The sequence below is a fragment of the Colius striatus genome, chromosome Z (genome assembly GCF_028858725.1).
Source record: "Colius striatus isolate bColStr4 chromosome Z, bColStr4.1.hap1, whole genome shotgun sequence".
Taxonomy (NCBI): Eukaryota; Metazoa; Chordata; class Aves; order Coliiformes; family Coliidae; genus Colius; species Colius striatus.
In genome coordinates, this window is record NC_084790.1 from 32,435,588 (window position 1) to 32,460,817 (window position 25,230).

Sequence of the window (25,230 nt, forward strand, 5' to 3'; positions counted from 1 at the left end):
TGAATTGTAATTAAGATATGTTGGTAGTGCACCTGCTACCAGATTACTTTTCAGTAGTTACTGTAGAGATGAGATTTAAGCAAGTATCTGAAAGACATAATAATACTTACTTTGCATCTATTAGTCTAGAGCTTGCATGTTTATTTTGTTTCCCCCATGTGAATAATTATGGTTATAAAAGCGAGAAAGATACATTAAATGACTTTTTTTCTTTATTTGAAATACTATGCTTTAATTTCCTTCATTTATAGTACTTTGTAACTCATTACTGCATGCAGAATAATATATTTCCTAACCACACTGCAATGAAAAGATAACATGAGAGATTACTGCATGAATTTTCCATGTCTGAGAAATGGAAAGATATTTTCTGAGAAGCTGTAGAGTAGATTTGTGAGGTTCTACTATATTTTAATAGCTGTGAATGGCCTCCCACCAAGAACCATCATTTTACTAACAGGTCCCACCAGGATACTCACCTAGGCTATATAGATTTGGAAGTGGGTAAAGAAGTTTTTTTGTCTGAGTTCAAACCATAGCAGGAGCCATTCACTATTTGGGAACTAATTCCTGTTTTATTATTGATATTATTAGTTTTGCTTAACATAATGGTTGTTAAACTGTATATAGATAGCTTCTGAATAATAGGCTAACTGCTATTGCTTTGTGTTAAAGTCATACAAAAGAGTTTCCCATATGCCTTCAGTTGTTTCTTACTTGTCTCTTTGACAGGAACAGTTTGAGGGATTCGCTGAAATTAAGACCGTGTCTTGATGTGAATTCTTTTTTTCCCTAATGAGAAAACTGTAATTCCACAACACTGTTATAGTGTCTTATTTTTGTTTGTTTGCTTTTTAAGTTTCAACAAAGGGGGATTTTCTCCATGTCCAAAACTGTATTTCTAGTCAGAGGGAGAGACCAGACCTACCACTAATTTAGCTTGTTCTACACTCATCTGGCATACAAAAGATTTGGACTCCAATCCCTGACAGAGGTTTTTAGCTGTCTTCAGCAGCAGCTTATACATTTTGTATAGGCAGATAAATAAGCAAGGCCTTTTATTGACAGCTAATTACCTCAATATTATCTCATATTTATGTCAGACAAAAGCATGCATGCAAACTGTTACTGTACAGCAACCAACAAGCACTGCAAGTTCAGATCATACCCTCTACTGTAGTAAATTGTGAAGCTGTACTTTCAGCCTTCATTTCTATGATCAAGCTCCTTTTTTAATGACAGTTTTACAGCCTGAATGAAAGAGGTTTACAGCATCATCTCATGCTTAAGACAGGACAAAACTCCAACCTACCATATTCCAAGTAGGATCTTTAAGCAGTAGGCTCTTCAGGGCAAGTCACTCTCTAAAATACAATAATATAATTTATATTATTTTCTGTTTTATTTCTTTGCACACTAGGATTTGGTAATTGAGTTGCAGATGATCAGGGTCCAAGGTATTTAAATTACTATGGGAAAGCTCATCTCAATAATTACAATCCACACAGAAGACACTGGCACCAACCAGGACAAGAAAAACCCAGAAGGATATGTAATTTCCTATATGTCACCTAGGCCTACAGGCAGACATGTGTACACCTACAGTTGACTTTCTGACTCCGCTGAAGTAGATTAAAATTTTGATGGACTTCAATAGAATCAGCATACTACCTCAGCTCTACCTTCCAGTCCTATACTAAAAATAAGAAGCTACTAAATGTAACAAAAATATATCAAAAAAGATATTCACTAATTTACTTGCCTTTTTACTTATCTTTTTAAAAATGTTATTTCTAAGGCTGAAATTTTTTTAAAAATTAAAAATATACAAATGTATCTCATAGAAATTGCATTAACTATCTAATCTTACTCTTTGTAGTCTGCTCAGAGACAACATAGAGGGAAATAATTTTTTCCATGTTTTGATGACTCAGAAAAAGCACAAAAAAAATCTCAACCACTCAATTATAGAAGTACTTCAGAATCTTTTTCATCTGAGGAAATATAAGCACTATAGACATTTTTTCTTTTAACTTTTGAAGGTATGATTTGCATTAAATTAAAGGCAGAGAACTTTTTATTTTTGCTTAGAATACTCAATATTTCAATACTACTTAAAGGAAATTACACTACAAAAAAAAAAAAATGTTTTTGATGGAAACAAGTGGCACAATAACCATTTTTATAGTTCAGAGAAATGCTATGGAAAGTAAATTTGATTTACCAAGCTTATCACAGACTGTGACTGAAGTAATATAAGATATGAAGAAATGTAAGCATATATATACACATACATGTGAAGGGCTATAAGTCTCAAGATGTAAATATTCTGTAATTACAGAGGAAGGACAAACATGAGTCTGAAGTGCTTGAACAGGAAATTGCCATCTATGTGAGCAGAATTTTCAGAACTTATTTTTGTATGTCTGTTTTGTCTTGCTCTGGAGTGGGAAAATCGGTCTTGGTTCTAGGCCAGAGAGAAGTATATAATTACTATATATTTATGCCCATGAACATTGGGCCAAAAAACAAAAGGTCATTGAAAATAAATTTGCTCAAGTTTGGCAAAGTACTGTAGTCCGGTTGTGTGCTCTCAGTGGAGAATTCCCACACTGCAAAGCACAGATGTGCCATGTCTTGGTCTGTGTTTCTTCCCCACGTCCTTACCTCAAAATAAAAAAAAAATGCCAAGCAGAAGGAAGAAGAGCTGGAAGAGAGCTGTAGTGTACTATGTCAATCCTGTCCTGGTAGTGAAATTGCTTTGGAGCCAGGTTCTATCAGCCCAAGCTCTGGTAGAGACCACAGAGATATCCTATGTTCTCAGGACAAGGAATGGCTTAGGAAGCCCTTTGTCAATAATAGTACAATGTCTATGAAGAATGCTTCCCAAAACTCTATAGCTTGCAGATTTTACAGTATAGTATGGAAGCATCTCTCAGTATGAGTGTATTGACAGCTTTCATAAGCACCTGCGATGCATTAGCCTGTGTTGACCACACTGTTGTAAATGAGTTCAGAATCTTTGTTTGCACAACATAATGCTGGATGTGTCTTACATCTAGGACTCCTCTTAGCATATCTGAAAGCATTTCAGATTATCAAGATTCAATCTGCACACTTTACAAAACAGCATTCTTCAGGCAACAATTTTAGAATTCAAATTGACGATTTGCAAGAAAATTGTGCTTATTTGCAGGGAACTTTGTAATTTTACAGGCTGGAGAAGCAAGCAAGTTGGTGATGAATGAGCTCAAGCTTGCTGGAAAAAAAAAAAAAAAAATCATTCTTTGCTAGGTTAACTTCTTTTCCAGCTGTGATATTCTATTGTATTCCCCTGTGACATTCTTTCTACAGGGCAACAGAAAAAAAGCAATTTGAGGAAACAGACTCTGTTCAGATGAAACATTGTTTTGTGTTCACAAGTCTCTTTCTCTACCGATGGATCCTACATCACAAAAACGCTCTTTCTTTGTCCTCAATATATACATCTTTTCCAGCAGGCTACTGATTCTTTGAGTTTGTGTACAGTGTTTTATTCCTTTGTCCTGACTCCCCAAATCTAGTCAATTACCCAGTGCATTGCTTATTTGTTTTGCTTTGTGTGCTGTATAGCATAGAAAGTTTTTCTAATGAATTGAATTGTGTGTCATTTGCTCCATTTCAGCTTTAGATTTTGCCTTACTGATGGCTTCCTAAATGCTGGAAAATATCTTCAAACTCCTGGAAAATTAATATAATCCTCTGCAATTGAAGTGTAAGTAGCATTTTCATAAGGTGAAGCTTTTAGAATTGTGCTGAATAACATTGCTTAACATTATTCCTGAACCACTAGAAAGTTGAAATTAGGAGTGAAAACACTACATTTCAGCTTGCTCTGCAGTGGTCCTTCTCTTCACTCATATTGTACATGGGGTATAGATGCTGACCAGTCCATGCAAACACCTGTGTATTTCTTGCACCTTTTTTTTGAACCTTTTTTTTTCAACATGCCAAATAGTGCCCTGGCTTGTTGGCTGTCACATCCTGTATATCTTCATCTCCTTGATATTCACATTTCCAGATAAGAATTTTATTACTTAAGTAAATTTGAACTTGCAATCATTGTATCAAAGTACTGTTCATTCTTACCTCAAGTTTCCTCCTGGTCTAGGAATTTTTAGTAGGTTTCGTCTATCCATCTGTTTGAATGGGTTTCTCCATATTCTAACTACTATCATCTCTCTCAGGGAGGACTCATTTCAATCAAGACTGCAAGATTTACTCTGTTGTTGTTTCAGTATTTTTTTTTACTTCTCTGTTAAAAACTATTACTTTGGTATGTTCCCTGTTCATATTAAGTAAAGTAGATCTTTGATTTCTGTCTCGCGTCTTGAGTGAACATTAACTGAAGGCACCACATTAGTCAGTCCCTTGTTTTTAGCTCTGCTGAACACTTACCTGTGTCATTCTTCCAGACACTGCATTTCTATGTGTCCTGTGGGAATGCCCTCTTGTGAGCAGACAGTCCAAGGCTGCTCTACCCTTTGTAACACTATGAACAAGATCTGACAGCCTCTCTGTAACTTGTGTGTTCATGCTGTCTTTCCTTAGAGTTTTTGCATCTGAGAAGAGAAATAATTCAAAGAACAGAGTTTTTCCTTGCTTGAGTTGTACCTACTTTTATGTAGTTAAGTCCTGTCAGTTGTTTAAATGAGGTTGAAAAGAGAGGGGAGGTCTCATAGCAGCAGCCAAAGTGACTATCTAGGCTTTTCCTGACTTCTTCTAAAAACAAAATATAACATAGAAAAGAAAATTCAGTTCCCTATATTTTTTAAACTTTCTTAAATTCCCTGTGATGTCCTTCAGTACTCAAATAAGGCAAACTTTTGGATGCCTTTCACACCAAATTTCTGGACAATACAACTAAGGAGATTTGTAGGAATAGGTATTTAATCAATTAGTTTTCAATAACAGAGGTAGCACCTTATGCTGTGAGCCATTTGACAAAGCCCAGAAATTTTCCTCTTGCCATGACTTGCATATATCACATTTCCATTACTTGGTTTGAGAAAGAAAATAAACACTTAGCAAAAGAGAAGAAAAGCCTCCACAGCCCCTCCTACTTCTGCTTCTGTTTTCTTCGTAAAGCAAATCATAGTGTAATTGGATATGTGAAGTGCTGCAAATTTGAAGATTCAGGAACCTATGATGTATTACACCAGGAGCAGGAAAAAATGCTAGACTAAATTATTCAAAATTTAAAGAATTTTTGGTAAATATTTGATTTGAAGGGAAATTGCAAGATGCCTTGTGAAAGTACAAAACAATCTTTCCACAAGCCTGCTAAGTCATATGCATTTTAATATCCTAGTCAGAAGTTAGTGGCCACATACCATGTGAAATAAGAGGCAGCATACAAAGTTACTGTGGAGAGACCTGCTCTACAAATGCCAACAACTGTCCTCAGGGCCAGTGAAAACTCTGCTTCACAAATGCTCTTGTTAGCAAGAAAAGGAAGAAAGAAATGCCAACTAATTAAACACAGAACTCACAGAAACAAAATAAAACAAACAAACAAAACCCCACAGAAGGTTAAACCACTGACTGAAATAAGCTGTCTATGCAATAAATAGAACATTTCTCAAAGCAAAATACTGGGACATGCAGGGCAGAAACAATACATCACATAATCATTAGTATGACATTATCAACATAACAGACCATACAAAAGATTTAGTCAAAATATTAAACAAATTCAAGAATGAAGCCATTAGCCATGTCTGTTCCTGAAACAGAAGCATATACAAACACATGATCTTTGAACAATATTGAGTATCCTATTAAAAGTTATGTAGCAATAAGAAAGCACGTTGAGCAAACTTACATCAAAATTATATATTACGAAAGACAGTTAGAACAAACTTTAAAAAGTTACCTCATTCATCCTTTCAAGTTGAGTTAAGAATTCAGATATTTTTGTTTTGTCCTAAAGACATCCAATGAGAAAACAACTACAGCTTCCTCAGGCAACTTCTTGTAATGTTTCTCTATCCTTTGTCATATCACAGACAGTATTAATTCAGAATATATTTCTGGACACCCACACAAAACATGAAATACTCTTAATGCAAAAAAGACTTTATATGATCATATATTTAAGAAAATGTAAATGTTTCAAGTTCCTAGTTCAAGTTTCAGCATGAAGTGCAGTCTTTCAAGAAGTCTTTGCTGTAGGAACTAATTAGCACTCTGAAATTTGAAATGCTTAAATGTACAACGATTTGTATTATTCACATATTTTCTCCTCCAGTAGTCTTTATGAAAGAAATTCTACTGTCATCACTATATACCATGAAATAGGATTTACTGAACAAGTTTCTGGGTTCACAGAGCTAAAACATTCCTTTAATTCATATAAAAGAAAACATACTATTTGATATAAACCCTATTAATTATTTAAATATCATTAGATTGAATGAAAAAGAGAAAATAATTTCAAGGCATAATTTAGATGGCTTGTTAGAGTTTTTAAGTGCTTTTGACAGTGCATTAAAAAGGTAATTAAATTAATTAGTGACATACTAGATATGAATGTTTGAATGTTTGAATTATCTACACAGCAAATTAATTTTGTGTTAATTTTGTCATTGCAAATGAAATGTACCACCTGGCTCAATTACATTATGTACATGCTATATACCTATATAGTGTGTATAAAAGTATGTATACTACATATATACACATACTGCTATATATATATATACACTGCTATATGTATATACTATATATATAGCATTTATACTATATACATCTGCTTGTTACTTGAATACATGAGAGAGCTTGATAGTAACACTGTATTAAGAAAGAATCCTGGTCCAAAGAGCAATGAGAGGGATCTTCTTCACTGTCATCACCACTTAAATAGAGATCAGGACTGATTTGAGAGAGCAGTGAACAACTGGGCAACTTGCCCTGGATCAGCTTTTAAGGAACTCCTGTGACACTGGGACCCTGCTACACAGACAACCTCAGAGCTTAGAACAGCATATGCAGAAGCTGAAATGGTGAATGATTGCAGGATTCAATTGATGGGAGATGATAGTTGGTAGTCTTGCCAACAACAGAAGTCCTCAAGAACAGGTGAAATTATATGGGTCAGGTATATGAGCAGTATTGCAAATCCTGCCTTGAGACAAGGGATGTGTTGGGTTACTTCGCAGGATCCTATAGTCGTCTGCTGACCCAACAGTGTGTCTCCGTGGTAGCAGAATGACAGGAACGTAAACAGCTTGAATTTTCAGGAAAACAGACACAGATTATTGAGTGCTCTTAGAAAAATGTTTTGCTCAATATTTTACACAAGTGTAAACTGATAGTTTTACATTTTAGTAACTGAATAAAAGTTTTAGAGTCTTGGTGGTTTAAACCTTGTAATTACAGTTAGATAGGTTTCTCAAGGGCACTGGGAGAATTATAGAGAACATGCTGCTAACATGCTACCATGCTGCTACCACTTCATTTTAAAACATATAGAGAGTAAAAAAAAACAAAACAAAACAAAATCAACAAAAAAATCCAACCAAAATAAAAGTGTCTGCTTGTCTGGATGAGGCTGCTGTAGTTATCTGTGTATAGAGTCAGTTTGGAGTAATTTTTTTCCGTCTCTCTGGGTGGTGGAGGCCAGTTTCAGTCAGAATGGTTGCAAGTAGACTGAGCACAGAGAGAAAAGTGTACTGCTGCACTCGTGACACCCACTATCATCAGTCTCCAATTCTCTTGGATGCAAGCAGGGATTCCTAGTGTGGGGTGTGCATCAGTTCCACATGAAGCAGCAGGAAAGTCAGGTATTAAGCTTCAGAGAGAAGGAAGTGCAGCAGAAACTAGAGAAGAGGTTGAAGACACAGTACTTTCTGAACGCGCATGTGGCCTGGCATGAAACCAAGAGCTACTGTGGCTAAATGACACTGCAAATTGCCTTTCACAGTTGTGGGTGGAACCAAGTAAAACCACTCCTGAAGGTGGCTGAATCTGGGATCCTGTGTATGAATTTTCCTATCTGTTGTTGAAAACCCCACCTCTCGGCGTGGATGCGCAGGGACCCCGTCGTTTCCCTTCTCTGCTCCACGTGCTCCCGCTGGCGTTGGGATCGGGGTAGCGCCGAGGTGGCGATTCTGAGGCTAGGAAAAACCTCCGGTGGTCTTTTCAAGCTCCAGCTGTCCATCAGCGAACAGAAAGGGGCGGGGGGGAGGAACTAAACCAACAACAAAAAAACCCCTTTTCCTTCTGAGAAAAGGAAGCGTGTTGTTTTTTCGTGGCACTGCGGTCGCGGTCCTCAGGGCACAACGGTAGCTATCCCCCAAAACGCCGCAGCTAACGGCCCTCACAGCCCCGGCGCAACTTCATCCTCCGCCTCGGATCCGCTGCCCCCACCCCGCCAGGTGCCCGCCCCGCGCAGCGTCCATTGGCAGCGCTCCGCCCGCTCTCCGCCCCCCCCCCTCCCCCATCCCGAGGAGGGACGGGAGGGAGGTGCCACCGTTGCCTGTGGCTGCCTTCACCGAGATCGAGACGGGGACGCAGTGGAGCCGGAACTGGAGTGGCGGTGGAGCAGCTGCGGGAGGAGGGCGAGCGGGCTGAAGGGCGGGCTCAGCAAGGGCGGGAGGCAGCCACAACCACACAGGCTCATTCCCTCGGCCGAGGAGAGCTAACTGCTGCTTGCGAGCTCGACCCCTGATCAGAGAAGGGCAGAGTGAAAGAAAGACAAACTAAACGCCAGACTGATCCCAGCCTTTGCGACCGCCTGATTTTCTTTTTTTCTTCTTTTTTTTTTTAAAAAAAAACCCCAAAACCAAAAAACTGTGGTTTTGACAATTTGATCCGTGGAGTTGTTTTCCACACACCCCTGACAAACAAAGGAAAAGGGGGAGGGGGACCGCGTTTCGCAGAAGACATGCGTTCAGTCAGGAAGAGGTGGACTGTATGCACGATAAGTCTCCTCCTCATCTTTTATAAGACGAAGGAAATCGCGCGGACCGAGGAGCGCCAGGAGGCATCTTCCGCTGGGTAATTGTGGGCACCGCACCGGGAGGGCTCTGCGGGGGCGGCGGGGCGATGTCGCTGCCTGAGGTTTTCTCCGCGGCTCCACACGGGTCTGCAGCTCCCCCGGCGCCCCGCAAGCCGTGACCCTCCCCTGCGGTGCCACCGCATCCTAGCGCTCTCGCTGGAAGGGGTGGGGGCGTGTGCGGGGAGCGCTGCTGCGGGACAGGTTGCCAGCGGGTTTGGCTGGCGGAGCCGGGCGGCTGTGGGCTGGGGGCTCGGCCCCAGTAGTAGGGCGCGGCCGGCGTGTCCGCTTGGCCGCGGCTGGTTCCGGCGGGCCGGGGTGGCGAGGGTGCTTGTGCCTCGTTTCTCGCTTTGGAGCCCTTCAGTCACCGGCGTTCACGGGTGCGCGGCCATGGGCAGCTCCCTCTGGCACGTGCCAGCGTCCGTGAAGTTTGCCTGGAAGCTGAGCTTAACTTTTGTGCTGCTTGGGGATGCGTGCTCTGAGAGTGTGCGGGACGTTGCCCTTAGCTCCCGGGGCCCCTCCACTGGAAAATCCCATCACTCATTGTGGCTCTCTTAGGTATTTTCCCCATAGCGCGTGTCTTCAGTTCAAAATAAACTGCAAAAAGTCCCTTGACATTTTCCTGTTTGCAGTTCAGCTTTGTCTCTGTTGCACATCGTGTTGGTGTTCGTGCATGCCTGTGTTTCTCGTTTTTCTCCCAACTTGCGGCTGTCCTGTGGAGATGCTGAGTTTTCAGCCATGACTGTTTCTCCTTGGGGGGCTATCGTTTTGTGTTTTCACAGTAGCAATACATACATTCTGTGGTCACTTTATGAAATCGGCAAAAGCAGAGAAGGGATTCACACTTCCTGTTTGCTTGTGCAAAATTACTAGGGAGGTTCACAACAGGTTTGTGTCCTTTGATGTAAACCCTTGCTTTAATTTGAGGACGGGGCATAAGGCGTTGTAAGTGTCCGTGCGGACCTGCAGGAAGCTGGGTCAGTTACAACCTACTTATTCCCCCCTCAACCCTGTGGCCTGCAGAGTTAAAGGCAGAAAGTGCATTTCTCTTTGGTGACCCTTGCACAGGCAGGCTGGTGTGGGAGCAGGGCACAAACAGCTGAGTGCAGCTTGGGCACAGTGGTCCCAACATGTCTCAGGAGCAGGGGATTGCCTTGCCTGGTAAATTATGATGTGATGCTTGCTTCTCTTGGTATTGGAGGTTTTCACAAGTTGCTGTTAACTCTCCCTCTCATTCAGCCTGGTTGTAAGCCCAGTTTCTGCCACTGTGCTGTGATATTTGTGTACTTCGAAGATGTACAGAAGTTTAAAATTTTGGGGTTGTAGATGTGCAAAAATATATATGAAAGTCAATATGTGAGGGAGAATCTGCATTCAAGATAGCCATGATTCTCAATAGGTACTCCTTCCTGTCAGGCTAGAGGTAGCTGCTAAAAAGATTCAGAAATTTGTCACTAGGTAGAATACGTCTATATTTACAAGAAAGTCCCTCTCCAGCTTATGATACATTGTTTGTCAGAATTTAAAAGATACTAAGATGAACAAGAATCTTGAATGAAATAAAGTATATTTAGACATAAATATGTATGTCCTTTACAACATTTAAATATATAACTGTAATGTACTTCCACCAGGTTATTTAGTGATACCTCTACTTCTTTGCTGTCAGTGAGACTTCCTATGTAGTATGGTCCTACTCACTTTGGCTATATTCAACTATACTGGAATATGCTTTCCTTTCCCAACTGGTTGTCCCATCCATTACTGTATGAAGGGAGACAGGGGAAAAAAAGCACCTAAGGGTGCTACTAGTATCTGCTGCTGCTATTGATGTCATATTTGCCTTTCTTCTGAAGGAAGGTTCATTCTGCTTGGTTGTTTTTTTGACTGGCCGACGTGGACAAGCAAAGTCGTTTTTTCCATGGCATGTTTGACTTCCAGAAGTACTAGTAATGCAGAACTGTGAATGCCCATTTTATGGTTATTAGTGATGCTGGAGGTAAATCCCAGGTATTCTAAAATGGACTATTTGCAATTCCAAAGTACATGATCAGCTGTGTTCTCATAGCAAAATTTGCTAGGACAGTAATTGCAAAGCACCCCCTTCTTTAACTACACAGTAATAGCCCTTTAAAGGTTAAGCATGCATATTATATAGAATGCAGTATTTCATAAACAGCATTATCTCCTACTGATATGGAACATACTTGAAGACTCTTACTTGTATTTATTGAACTGTCTTCAGGATAAAAGGTAGCCATATTTTGTTGGCGTGATTAAGTCATTAAGGCAAGGTAATTCAGAGTGAAGGCTGACACTGTCAGCCACTAGTTGCTGTTACACTATGGCAGCTGTTTCATTTACATCAGAGAGGTGATTCTAGAATATAGAAAGTAGCCCAAATTTATTTCATTGTTGTTTACACAATGAAAACTTTTCCAGGTTAAATTTGGCTTTTGATATGTTTATTTAATGTTACTGTAAGTGAAAATGAAACAAAACAATTAAAAAAAAAAAAAAAGAGAGGAATGTGTTAAGTGAGCAACATTGTCCTCATAGTAGAACTTTTAATACCAAGTGCCCAGGGCCTTCTTTTAGCTCATAGAAACATAATGACACTTTTTACTGCACAATATGTACAGCCCACTGCAAATGAAAATTGTGACTATTGAAGACAACCACATTTCAAATACTAGGGTGCTTTAAGTGTCAGCAACATACTTTGTTGCCAAATTTTATCAACTGTGTCAGTGTGGAAGTGTCTACTGAGTAACATTTAACCCAACATAAACTGAAGACAGCTCTGATGTACTTTTAAACTGAGTTCTTCACCTGTATCTTGGTAATTTTCTATACATCTAGAAAATATGTGCACAAAGTTATATATATTTACAGCCATTATGGGGCATAAAAAAGGGAATTAAACAGCAAGACATTTCAATCACATTGATTTACGGACTCCTGCGGCATACCTCCCATGCCCTCAAGTCAGTGTGATCCGCATAAGTTGCATACAGCGGTTATACCGCCATAGTTGTTGCTTCAGTTATGTTGCAGCTTCTGCCCTGCAGCTTGCCCGGTAGGTGTCAGGCGTAGCCGCGAGTCGACTGGGGGCCGAAGCGGGAGAGCCGCGCTAGCCACGCTGCCGCGGTGCCTTCCATCAACTGTGTCACACAGCTCCCCTAGCTACAGGAGCTTTTGCAAGCCTAGCACTGCTTGAAAATGACTACATGTTACCAGGACAGATAAATTGCGTTAATTCATGTCCCACTGAGGTTAGTTTGAGTCCAGTCTGCTACATAATTTACCAAATTTTACTTCATATACACAGCGCTACATGTAAATCATGTATTACTGTATACATAGTTTATATATGCAACAGTAATGTTGCTGTAGCTCTTACTAAGGGCAGGGTGCAATAGCTTTGAGAATTTACAGCCATGGGAAAGCAAGAGTCTCTAGGATTCTCTAGGATTGCATTCTCACATTTTTGCATTTTCTTGGTAGAATGGCTGGTGGTCAGAAGTTCTACTTGCAGGCTGAAAAGAGTTATTGTTGTTGGTGGTATTCCAGAGCACAGTTGTTGGGTAGATAAAGAGATTTCTTTATATTACTGCTATAAATACTTCTGAGATACAAGACATTCTACATGATAGAATGTTACATCCAGCAATTTTGATATATTTGTGATTAACGGCTGCATTTGACCTCAGCTGAACATTTCTCTGTCACTTAAATGGCGACAGTATGGAAGGTGATAGAAACATGGAGATAAGACCAGAATTTAGACCTAGTATCTTAAATTGTGCATTTTTTTGGTTTCTCTGTCATGTTTGTGTGACCATATTGAGTAGTATTGTTGCAACTGACAACATGATACATCACCAGATGTTTTAGTGGTTGTCACCCACAGCTTACTATATTTTTAAATGTTACCTTACAAAAAATGATGATTATGGTAAGAGGATAAGAGATCAAAGATTGTTTCAAAATGTGCTTACAAAAGTTTGAGAAAGTCTTTAGGAAATGTTGTGTTTTGCATGCTGTTAAACTCCAGAATTCTCTGCAGTTTTTTAGTGTTGATGGGAGGCAAAGGGAGTCTGTTGTTGTAGAACATTAGCAATTGCTCGGCACAAGCTTGAAAGTTAACAATTCTTTGCTAATACTGTAAACTTGAACGTACAAGTGAAGAATGTGCCTCAGTAACATACTGAAGTTTGGTCCAGGTTCACAATTTGGTGTTTCAATTTTTATTGTATTTCATTACAAATATAAATACATTTAAGCTCTCAAGTTTCATGTTCAAGTATCAGGTATAGATATCTCAAATATTTCTCACTGGTAGTTTATTTGCTTTGGCAAACAGAAAGATTATTGTTTCTTTTGGTTATGGGTGAAAGGAATTATCAGGAGTGCTTGTGACAGAAATTACTTAAAACTAGAGTTAACCTTGATGTAACTATGTCTTTTCTACATTTCATTGCAGAGATGGTGAACTGAGTTTGAGTAGATCAATGATCAATAGCTCTGATAAGATAATTCGAAAAGGTGGCTCCTCAATGTTCCAGCATGGTATGGAAGGGTGGAAAATCAATTCTTCTTTGGTACTGGAAATAAGGTGAGTGTCTTAAATAAAAAAGCAGTTAATTTATTTTAATTTTATTTTTTCTTCTGGTCTGGAAAACAATCATTGATTTATGGTTGCAGGTGAACCCCACCCCCACACACACCCACCCCCACACACACCCACCCTGACACACCCTGACACACCCTGACACACCCCGACACACACAGACACAGACACACACACACACACACACACACACACCCCCCCAATACATATTTAGACTTAGTCTCCAATCTTTCATGAGAGTAAATAAAATGTTTTAGTCTCTCTGTATCAATCAGACTAGTGCAGTCAGTGTCTGCATTATGCATGTTCACATTTGAGATGGTTGTCTAGAGCTCTGTTGCAGTCAGTGGTGAGAAACCAAGACTCTGAGGACTTAATTTTCTCTTATTCTAAATGTCTGAAATAGAACAGTTTGCATTAGTGAGAACATACCAGTTTTTCTCCCCTAAATAATACAAAGGAAGCTTAGGCACACAACTTAGATGTAGGAATCAGGACCTAGGACATCAGGTCCTGCAAATCCAACCCTGTCGGTCACTGGTCCAAGTCATGAGGTCAGATGATGACCATACCTGTATCTTGCACAATTTTCTTTGCTGAAATCAAAGAGGCCAAAAAGAGCCTTAGGCTCATGCTGAGAGGGGAAATGGTAGCAGAGTTAAAGTGAGAGGTAGTTCTAATGTGTCTGGTAGTTACAATGAGTTTAGTCACCTTGGGGCCCTAGTGAAAAGAAAGCAGAAGCCTCTTAGCATGTAATGTGTTGTATTGTTACCATATCTTTGCTATCTTAATCAGGAAGTGGCCAGTGCAAGAAGTATGGAGCATAGACTGACAGTTTGGAGGGCCAGGAGTGTCACATTCTGTGGAAATCATAGAAAATAACTATTTTTAGCAGTAATTGCATAGCAGAGTAGACTTGATTTCTGAATATTAAAACTTTAAATAGGAATTTGGTCTAATTGAAACATGAGTTCTATGTAATTTCACTTTTAATTAATGGACAGCTTACAAAACTCTTGAACAGACAATATTTTCATGTACAAAAGCAAGGCTTCTCTGAATGAGGAACTAAATTTTTTAATGACTGCTATTTTATGTTCCTATTTCTAAAAGGTGCAAAAGGTACAGGTAGCTCAGATAAGTATGAAGCTGTTGTAAAGCTGAAGTTCTGAAAGTCTTGGATGTAGTGCAGGCTCTCTGTGAAAGGCAAGGAAGAGTGTTGGGGATAGAAGGAGTGGCAGGATTTGGGTAGGCAGTAAATTAATATTCTGAAGCCTATAGCTGTGTCTCAGCTGCTGGCAAGTGTTCTGTGGAGTCCCTACTCCCTAAAAGCCTAAATAGTATACAAAATTTATGTGCATATAACTGACAATTCAAGCTGAAGAAATATTGAGTAACTTTAGAAGAATGCTGTTGAAATTTCAAATGTTAGGTTATCCTTCTGACAATTGAGATATAATACCACACTCTTTTACTTGTGAAGTAAACCAATTTGGAAGACATTGAATGGCTATAAGTGGAGGCAGACAAGTCTTTTCAGTCACTTTGTTGAAAAATTAAGTGTCATATTTCAGAACTATTTAAAACCAATACACCTTGCCGCTAAAGCCAAACAACAAACAACTGAAAATATTACAATAACTTCTTGATTAAAAAAGAGAAGGAAACATGGAATATGCTTATTTTTCACCTATTTCAAAAGCAAAATACATCATGTAGAGAAAGAGGTAAAACAGTAGAGAATGCTTTAGATTTTGTTAAGCCTAATACTATGTATGTCTCATTTCAATCTACTAAAATAATGATTTCAAAATTACGTTTTCTTACTTTTAACTGCTATGGGAAAGTTCTCTCTTTTTTTTATAGATTGCTAATGTGCTCTTAAGAAGCATCATGACGTGGCTATGTGCTGTCTTTCAAAAACTGTACAGTGAAGGATGTGTTTTTTGTCTCAGTAGTACAGTGAAGAAAAATGTGTCTTGTACACTGGTTTCAACAGTAAAGGTTCCCCTTTATCAGTGTGAAGATTTTCTGTACAGTAGGAAGCATAAAGCTGGGGTTATATATCTCTATATATCTATATTTATATAGTTATATTACTAGTCTTGTTTTGAGATGAAATAGCTACCATCCTGGACACTGGTGCATAGAGCAGGTGTTTTCACTGAATCAGTAAAAAATTTTAGATTAATGTAACTTAGGGTCAAAATTTGACAGAAACTATGTGAAAGGAATCAATGCTACAAGCCAGTTATATTCTTTACAGAAAGATTCTTTGCTACCGTGTGTAGCATATTCACTTATGGTACCAGCAGTGAGGGAGGGAAGCTGAACATTTTTTTTCCCTGTGGAAGCCACATGTAGCCCGTTGTGATGTTTTCTACTCTGATGGTGACTAAACAATGTCCATTCTTCTTTCACTTTTACAGGTAGTTTGCTATGCAACTCACAGCAGTAAGACACAGCTGTAAATAGTTTTGTGCTTACAGACCTATCAAGACTGATTTCAAATGTGTCTAGCAATCTCCTAGAGTGTTCTCATGGTTAAACTAACTAATCAGCCCCCTGAAGTACATTACATGCGTAAACTGTAAAGATGGTTCCTACTCTATTATTGCAACTCTTAATGTGAACAGTGAGGGTCTTGTGGTGTGAGATTGACCATAGCAAATAAGGATAAGAGAGAAAAAAAATAGGTAGCACCTGTTGAATAATGCATTAAAAAAATCATCAGTTTTTAGTAGTGGATTAGTAGTGCAGCATGAGGACATTTCATAAACTTATAAACAGCTGCAAATGGCAGCTACTTATGTGTTTTATGTCAGGATGATACCCACATTAGTGATTTCAAAACAGAAAATATTTGATAGTTTTGCTTTTTGCAAGGACTGTTGACCAATGGTGTGTCTGGAGTTAGTTACCTGGTAGCTTGAATATTATGCTTTACTATTAGCTTTGTTGACCATGAACATCATCTCTGGTCATCTTATTTTTGCTTAGATTAGTGACCGGTGAGCCTCAAAGGTCTTATGAATTGTTGGCAAGGCCAGGCTCAGATAACAGTCAATGACTGAGAAAGCTCCTCTATCAGGGTGCCATGGGAGAATGAAAAACTTCCACTGGGTTTCTGGTGTCACAGGGACTTTGGAGCCAAAAGAGACAGTCCAGGCAGTGTAACAGTTCTTTTGGGAATGTAGCGAGATATTAAGCAGGCATTAAAGGAGAGAGCTGGACTTTCTGTGGTTGAGGTGGAAATCATGGATATTAATTACTGAGACTGGCAAATTTGCTGCCTTGACAATAATGATTTGTCTAGTGGGAGAGTAATCTTTTCCAATTGACGTTACCTTCTAATTGCTGACGATTTCTTTGAAGAATAATTGGGAACTCCTATGCCTAAGGGAAGACGGCTGCTTGGTTAGCTTGGTTATTTCAGTCATGAAACAGAATCTACTGTCTGCAAGGTTTTGTGAATTCAATCCTTTCTACTCTCGGTAGCAATGTGAAGGCTTTCCAGTAATGGAAATTAGGAAATTTCAGTTGTATTGAGATCTATTCTTTCAGAAAGGAGAGATGTGGCTGAGATGGTACAAACTTACTTGAGGAGGCCTTCCATAAAGGACTGATGGCAGGACGTATGTGACCTATTTGAAATGAACTACATTCTGACATCTCTGAGTGTGACTTTCTTCTTCCACTTTTTTTTAATTAAATATGGGCACTTATATTGTAAAGAGAAGATTAAGGTTTTCAATTGCAGGAAGGTAAAGTGAAAAAAAGAAAAAAAAAAGAAAAAATAGCAACCCAGTATATATCAAGGATGTATGTATCTCTTTGCAACCTAATAGAGAATTTGATGACTGGAAATTTCCTGTCAGAAAAGTGTAAGAACTTGTAAGATGTTAACAGCATTATTAAAAAAAAAAAAAAAAAAGAGGTGCGACTTCCTACTTAGAAAGGTTCAGGTTATTATCATTGTTTATCTTTCAAGTTAAAGTGAAACAGTGGTAAGCCCCTGAAGTACAAGCAGTAAATACCGAACTCGCAATTGAGCAGTAAAATTATTCTAAAGCTTTTTTGATTTTGGGACAGTTGCAGCGTTTCCTTTGTTTCCTTTTTGTCTCTAAGATATGCAAACCAGGGCCCTGTAATCTGATTTAGTCATAATAAACCTTACGGGAGTTTAGCTTCCTTAGACCCTTGCTTCAGCTGAAAAGTCAGTGTTCACTATCAGTTAGGGTGATTAGCTCCTTTGACTATTTTCTTTTGACTCTATCTTGCCTAACTTCATGAAAAGCTGACATACAGCTGAACTTCAAATGGCAAGCAATAGTTGAGTCAGCTGTATATAAAAGCCTTCTTTTCCTTTTACATACCCAGTGAAGACTTGTACCAAATTCAGCTACTTGTGCTTCAGCTACTGAAATGATCTTTCTGGTTAAGCGAGAGTGGGGTGCCTGAAGGGCATGAGAAAGGCTAGAATGGGGACAGAGCCAGATAGCAATTTCACCTAATACAACACTTCTGTTTGTGTGGTCCTCCATGGGCTGGACAATGCCAGGAACCTTTCTAGGTAGGTTTTGATTTTTTAACAAATTCAAATTGGAAGTTGGAGTGAATGACCTTTAAAGTTCCTTTCTAACCCAAACTGTTCTATGATTTTAAATGCTTCTTTCTTTGAAGAGGTTTCCTTAGAACTCTCTTCAATCATACTAAAACGTAACCCAACACAGATAAAAACAGTCCCCACTGCCTCCCCAGGAGGCCAACAGGAGTTGTTGTAAGGGCAGGCTGTGATGTGTAACCACTCAGTTCATTCTTGTTTTGGTTTGGCTTTTAGTAAAATTATCTGGCAAATAGTATGCTTTACCTAGGTTGTAGACATTGGTGATTTCAAAGGCTGAAAGCTGCCTTCTGCCTTTTGACTAAGGAGTGAGAAGTAGCATCTGGGCTTGCTAGGGTTAGAAGATCAAGTTGTTTAAAGACTTGTGTGTAGCAGTCAGAAAAAGTCTGTGCGAGAGAAATAAGAGGGGTCAAAGATCTGCAACACGTGTCCTGTCCAATTAAAAAATAAAAGGTTTTAAAAACTTAGATGGCTTCTTAGACCTCAGGTAAGTGAAGGCTATTGCCTAGAGTAAGGAATAGTGTATACTTCACAGGCAAGGTATAAGGAATGAGAACAGGCCTCAGTTGTTCTGGCAAGGATTGGAGCTAGCACAAGGAATATTGTCCTGCTGGTAATGCTAGGGAAGCATGGTCATAGATAGTGTGGGGAGTTTGCTGAGTCACAGGAAGTTGTTAGGAGCATATTAGATAAACATGGACTTGGGGTCATGTAGAAAAAAGCACATCTTCAGTGGGGTCAGAGTGTGGACTAGGTAGTCAGTGGGTCCATCTCTGTTTCAGCAGTGTGGTGGCTGGCTAGCTAGCCTAGCTTCCTGAGTACTAAGTATGCACTTCAGGGGCTTCCTGTCACAGCTAGGGTCCAGATAAGCCCAGATGCCTGAGCAACCAGGGCTCCTGGCACTGCCTTGCTCAAAAGGAATGATTTCCCAAGGAAAAATGTTGAAAGTCATATTTCAGTGTTCATAGCAATGTCTAAAAATATACATTTATTTGTAATTGTAATAGGCAAATGTTTAAGTGATTTTTTTTTTTCCTTAATCCATGCCACTTTGAGGCAGATGAGAATTTGCCATTTTATAATAGTAATGTAGCATAAAGACTGCAGTACAAAATAAAACCAGAAAAATTCACGTAAGTATGAAAAATGTCATGGTGTTGCCCCAGAGCAGTACATACTTAAATCACGTGGAAACCTGTTCAGATACAGTGCTGTCTGTTATGCGTACTTTTTTGTCAAGTAACTCGGAACTGTAGTTAGGGTTTAAATATTATGAACATCTGTTTCTGGTTATCAAAGAAAAACTCTAGGTCAACCACAGGCGACACACTATTTCTGAGCCATGTAAACACGTTGCAAACGGCTTTGGAGAAGAGCAAGCCCCTTCTGCCTTGCCTACCCACTAAAGGCTCAGGCCACACCTCAGATACGATTTTATTCATCAAAACAAAACTTGAAGACCACCTCAAATAAAAGAATTTCTTTACACATTTTAGCATAAGGTTGCAGAACACCATTGCTTTGAGGTTTACTAAAAATCATGATGTTTTTTGTCTCCCTCTAACTGAGCTTGCTTTTGGATATTATGTGCATCTGGAGGTGAATTAACACTTATTTGAAATTATTTTGTTATTTGTGATTAAAATCACCTTGCTGAGCTATTTTCAGTGCTTTGTGTGGGACAGAACAGAGGTTTAAATAACTTATTGTTACTAACCTGCATCAAAGCTGACTGAGACACTTACATATGTGCTCTCAGTTCTGGTCATATTCCTTAGTAAATTTTTTTTTTTAGCACTTACTTGAAAATGAGAAGTACTACTATCCCCATGATACAGATGAGTCAGTAGCAAAGAAGGACTTAACACAATAGCTCGAACTCTGCATTCTTAATAATGTTGCAGTATTAAAAGATGCTTGGATACAGTCAGATCAATCAATCAAAATAATAATTTAAGCATTGTTACACATCTCTTACACAAGGATTCTTAAGTATAATGTGATTTTTAATTGAATATGCTACTGACAACTTCAGATAAAAAAGTGTTTTAAGATATGAGACAATATTAAGACTGTGAATTTTGCCCATCTCAAAATTTTATTGAAAAATAAATTCCATATATATTTGTTAAATTTTATCTCTGTTAAGTCAATGTTTGATTATCTGAATCTAATTCAGATCTGCTTGAAACTCTTTGAAGGAATTCTGTGTGCATATGCAAGCACATATATAACTGAGCTTGTCTGTAAGTAACCAAATTAATAATGGAAGCCAAGGCGCCCTTTTTTGACAGTTTTTGCATAATGTCATTGCCTTTCTCTTTAGTTTTAAAATAATACACAAAATACTCCATTCATGCACAAATGTTGCTATGTGTTTGCTAACAGAAACAGTATTAGGCCCATCCATTCTGATTATCAGAAATGGGTACTTTATATTACTAAAGTGAATCCACTGGTGATCACAGGTAACTTTTTAGTCATAGCCCTAGGTTTCTGTACATTTAACATGATTTCTTTTGCTTTTTGAGACTCATTTGTGGTTAGACCTTATGTCAGAGTACATATGAAATGGCTGTCTAGATAGTTTGTCTGATGCTATTGATAATTTTTGGTGCAAACGTCTTGTTGTTTACAGACACAACTCTGGTTGCTCTCTACTTAGGTAATGAAGAATGCCAGTAAATTTTAATACTACTAGATTGACCGATTCTTTCTTTCTTACTCTTTTTCATTTTGTAGCCAGATATGTATATATTTAGATTTAGGTTTATACATATATGTTGCTGACTACCCACAAAATGAAGCACATCAAACCCAGAGAGATTATAAGTCCATCCACCTTAAAGGATGAAGTTTAGTTTTTCTCTTACTTTTGCAGAAATAAGCTTCCAGGCCTTACCAACAGCATTGTACACAATGGATTTTAATTTTGGCTATCATGGTTTGTTATTCTGAGTCACAGAACAAGCTGTCTTTGCTCTGATTCTCTTTGTTCTGGTATGCTGTCCTTTTTGGTTGGGTTGGTGGATTTTTTGGTTCCAATTTAAGAAATAAGAGGAAACACTTGAAAATAAATATTTTTAACAGTTTCACTTCCCTATGGCTTTTAAGATCCGTTCCAGGGTATTTGGTATCACTGGATGCAACGTTCAGCTCAGCAAGCACTCCATAAGTGTGTTGTGCTGAAGTATGTGTTAAAATTCAGGTGTGATCTTTATGCCACTTCACAGACATACATGCTTTCCAGAAGAGGAACGAACATGGTCTTGTAAGGCTTTGCTCATTTGCAATCTTGAGCTAACAGTGGGTCCTGCAGCCCTGGCCTTGAGTCCTCTCCAGCTTTTACACCAAGGGTGAAAGAAAACTGCTAGGGTGTACTGAAAACTGCTAGACACTGCCAGTGCAGGTATGACTAACTACATAGCTGCAGTCATTGAAAGTATCTTTTCTGAACTTGTATATGGAAAGTGCATCAGTTTTTACACTTCTACTCCTGTAAGCAGGTACAACTACCATGGCTTAACTTCTTCAACTGACATTTACGCACACATTTTTCTGCTTGCTGTAGATTGGGAGTATACAACTGTTTCATTGGCATTATTCATTTGACCCATGGTAGCTTGTTAAACCCTCTTATCTTGGTCATGTCTGTCTGAACCTGGCTAATAGTTTAAACAGTTAACTACAGAGTAGCAAGATAAAAAATTTGACTAACCAAAGATTGAAAGCAATTTTTTCATAAGTGTGTCTCAGTTCAGCTAACAGCTTGACTATACCCTGAGCAGTATGCTTTTAGGCTGATCTTGTTCAAATTAGTGTTAAAGATTCTTGAGTCTTCTTATTTCAAGTTAATTCAGATAACTTTAGCTGAACCTAATTAGGAGAAAGTTTTCTATAAACTGAATATGGTCCTACTCTGGCAGGAGGACTAGATGATCTTTCTTGGACCTTTCCAGCTTTTGAGATTCTGTGAATATATTATGATGAAGTAAGAATCTGTAAGAAAATGTGGCCATTATTTTACCAAGCTCGTTTGTGAGCGATAAGGTTGTAGTGAAACCTTATCCTTGTATTCCTTATGACCTTGTATTTCATAAGTCCTAAATACCTCACATGTTTAATTAATTGTTTTGTAAAATACTCAAGTATTATATACCTTCTGATTTCCAAAGTCGTCTTCTCTTGATCTCTCAGTGCCTTTCTCTGTAGGAATTCATTAAGCTCTATCACTGTAGTATTTACATGTCATATTGTAACCAAGCTTTGAAGTCTGTCCTAACAGCTTTGTTCCAACTCCATCCTAGACCACAGGAAATGACCTCAGTCTGTCTGTCTACCCTCTGCTTTATGTTGTATAATCTGTACAGTCTGTATTACTGTTAGATGAACTCCATGCAAGCAGTGAATGTGGGGTTTTATCTGTACTTTTTTCTGTCAACCCAGAAAGAACATTCTTCGATTCTTGGATGCTGAAAGAGATGTGTCAGTGGTTAAAAGCAACTTCAAGCCAGGAGATGTAATCCATTATGTACTGGACAGACGTCGCACTCTAAACATTTCTCAGGATTTGCACAGCCTTCTTCCTGAAGTTTCCCCAATGAAGAATCGCCGATTTAAAACCTGTGCAGTTGTTGGGAATTCTGGCATCCTTCTGGACAGTGGATGTGGAAAAGAGATTGATAGGCATGACTTCGTAATACGGTGAGTTTTCAACTGCTGCTGAAGATATAGCTTGTTATGTTTTTAGTAGAAAAGCTGGGACAAGTGATGTGAGACACATTTCAGGCATTATCTCAAATTAATCTGAATCGATATCTTTCACCACGTGAGTCCCCAAATTTAAGTACATGTCTATTGTCCATAACAAGACCATTTTACAGTGAAAATAAAACAAGAGCCAGAGCAGAGAAGTTTGTGCTACTTATTTTTGTTGTTTGATGTTTTTATTCCAGACAAAATAAATATTCATGTGGAGGCCTTGGTAGAATAAATGCAAAATGTGTTCTCTTTCAGAATTAATCTTTCTGAGCTGTTGGCAAATAAAGAAAGCCTGTTGTAAATCACTACACTACTTATGTGCAGCATGGGGTAAAATTGGAGTGTGATGTATTGATGTTGAACCAGAGAGCTACCATTATGATATTGGAAGTCACACATCTAAGTTCCTTCATATGACTCTAAAAATGTATCCCCGCAATGTGGACAAAAATGTTGATATCTTTCACTTTTTATTCATTCTTCAAACATACCAATAGGAAATAAAGAGGAATAGCTTCTGCATTTCACAGTCCATTATATAGACTTAGAGAATCCTGGACGAGAGATGAGTCCTTCTAGTTTTGAAGCAGGAGTTTCAATTGGTTTGGTCCGAGAAGAATGAAAGGGCAGAAAACAGAAGGGCAGTGGTGAAAAACAATATAGAAGCAGTTGTTACTGCAAGTTAGTTGCTTTATTTTTCCCTCACCTTGAAGGAAGATCATAGCACAAAAAAAACCCAAAGGATATGGAAGAGAAAAATACAGTTTTTCATTACATAAATCCAAACAGTATTTATACATGAAAGTTGTATTTTATTTGAAAGATGTACTAGCAAATGGCAACTGAAACAATAACACACCACTTTCATTTTCTTTTTTTTTCTTCTAGTCTTTAAAAGGAATAAAAAAGGAATTGCAAAAGGAATAAAAAAATACAGACAACAGTTTCAAGCCACATTTAGAGTATGCTATGATTTTGTACTCTTTCAGATATTAAATATGATACATTTAACAGGATTACAGAAAAAATTAGTGCCTTGGTTTCAGCTGGCACAGAGTTAATTTTCTTTGTAGTAGCTGCTACAGGCCTGTTTTGGGTTTATGCTGAAAAGAATGTTCATGAGAAGAATGTTTTGGTTACTGCTGTGCAGTATGTGCACAGCCTTACGGCCTTTTCTGCTTCTCCACCTGCCCTGACAGCACTAGGCTGGAAGTGCACAAGAAGATGGGAGGGAGTGTGGCCAGGCCAGCTGACTACTACTATGGGCTACTCCGTACCATATAGGATATCACGCCCAATATAGAAACTGGGGGAGTTCATGAGGAGGGGCAAATCGCTGCTTGGACATCGGTCAGCAGGTGATGAGCAATGACATTGAGCATCATGTGGGGTTTTTTTTCCTTTTTTATTTATCTCCTTTGTTATGTTTCTTTTCATCATTATTGTGATTATTATAATTGTTATATTTTATTTAATTTTGGTTAGTAAAAGTGTTCTTATATCAACTCTCAAGTTTTACTTTTTTTCCCTGATTCTCCTCCCTGTCCCACTGCAGGACAAGGAATGAACAAGTGGCTGCATGTTGCTTAGTTGCTGGCTGAGGCTAAACCATGACATTTAGATACTGGATTTTCTAGATTAACGTTTTCTTTCACAAGGCAAGGTACATACTTTTACTTAAATCAGGTGGTACATACTTTTACTTAAATCATGTGGTTAGTTTCTTTAAAGTACTTTTCCCCATGTTTTGGCTAGCCATGAAATGAGGTGATGATAGGAGATTTTAACTAATTCAAGGATGATAGGAGTTTTTAACTAATTCAAGTCATGTGGAGCACAGATAATATTCTGGAGGATTTGATATGAATATGTATATGAATAAAAAAAAGAATGATCAAGCTTAATAGGAACATCAGGAAGTTACTGTTGCTAAATAGCTGTTTACACTGGAGAAACGTCTGTTCTACAGTGACTAGTAAAGTGAAGGCTGATAATGTTGTGGATAATACTCTTTATCAGATTCTGGAAGCAGAATACTTGACCTTATAGCCTATAGAGAGATTTAATCAGTGATTTTTTTTAATTATTATTTTACAAATCAAAATTAGAACATTTTAGAAGTTATCTCACAAGGTAAACTATATAATATTTATTTATGGATGGTTGCATATGTAC

The 25,230-nt window shown here is 38.4% G+C and overlaps 1 protein-coding gene across 1 annotated transcript in view; it reads left to right on the forward strand.

The window, feature by feature from the left end:
• The first annotated feature begins 8,574 nt into the window (after positions 1-8,574).
• The window catches only part of ST8SIA4 (ST8 alpha-N-acetyl-neuraminide alpha-2,8-sialyltransferase 4), a 66,827-nt gene continuing 50,171 nt past the window's right edge, over positions 8,575-25,230 (forward strand). The window contains exons 1-3 of the mRNA XM_062019149.1: positions 8,575-9,039; positions 13,524-13,655; positions 22,741-22,998. Coding sequence (XP_061875133.1) covers positions 8,927-9,039; positions 13,524-13,655; positions 22,741-22,998 — 503 coding nt within the window. The 5' untranslated portion in view covers positions 8,575-8,926. The remainder of the gene's footprint in view (positions 9,040-13,523; positions 13,656-22,740; positions 22,999-25,230) is intronic.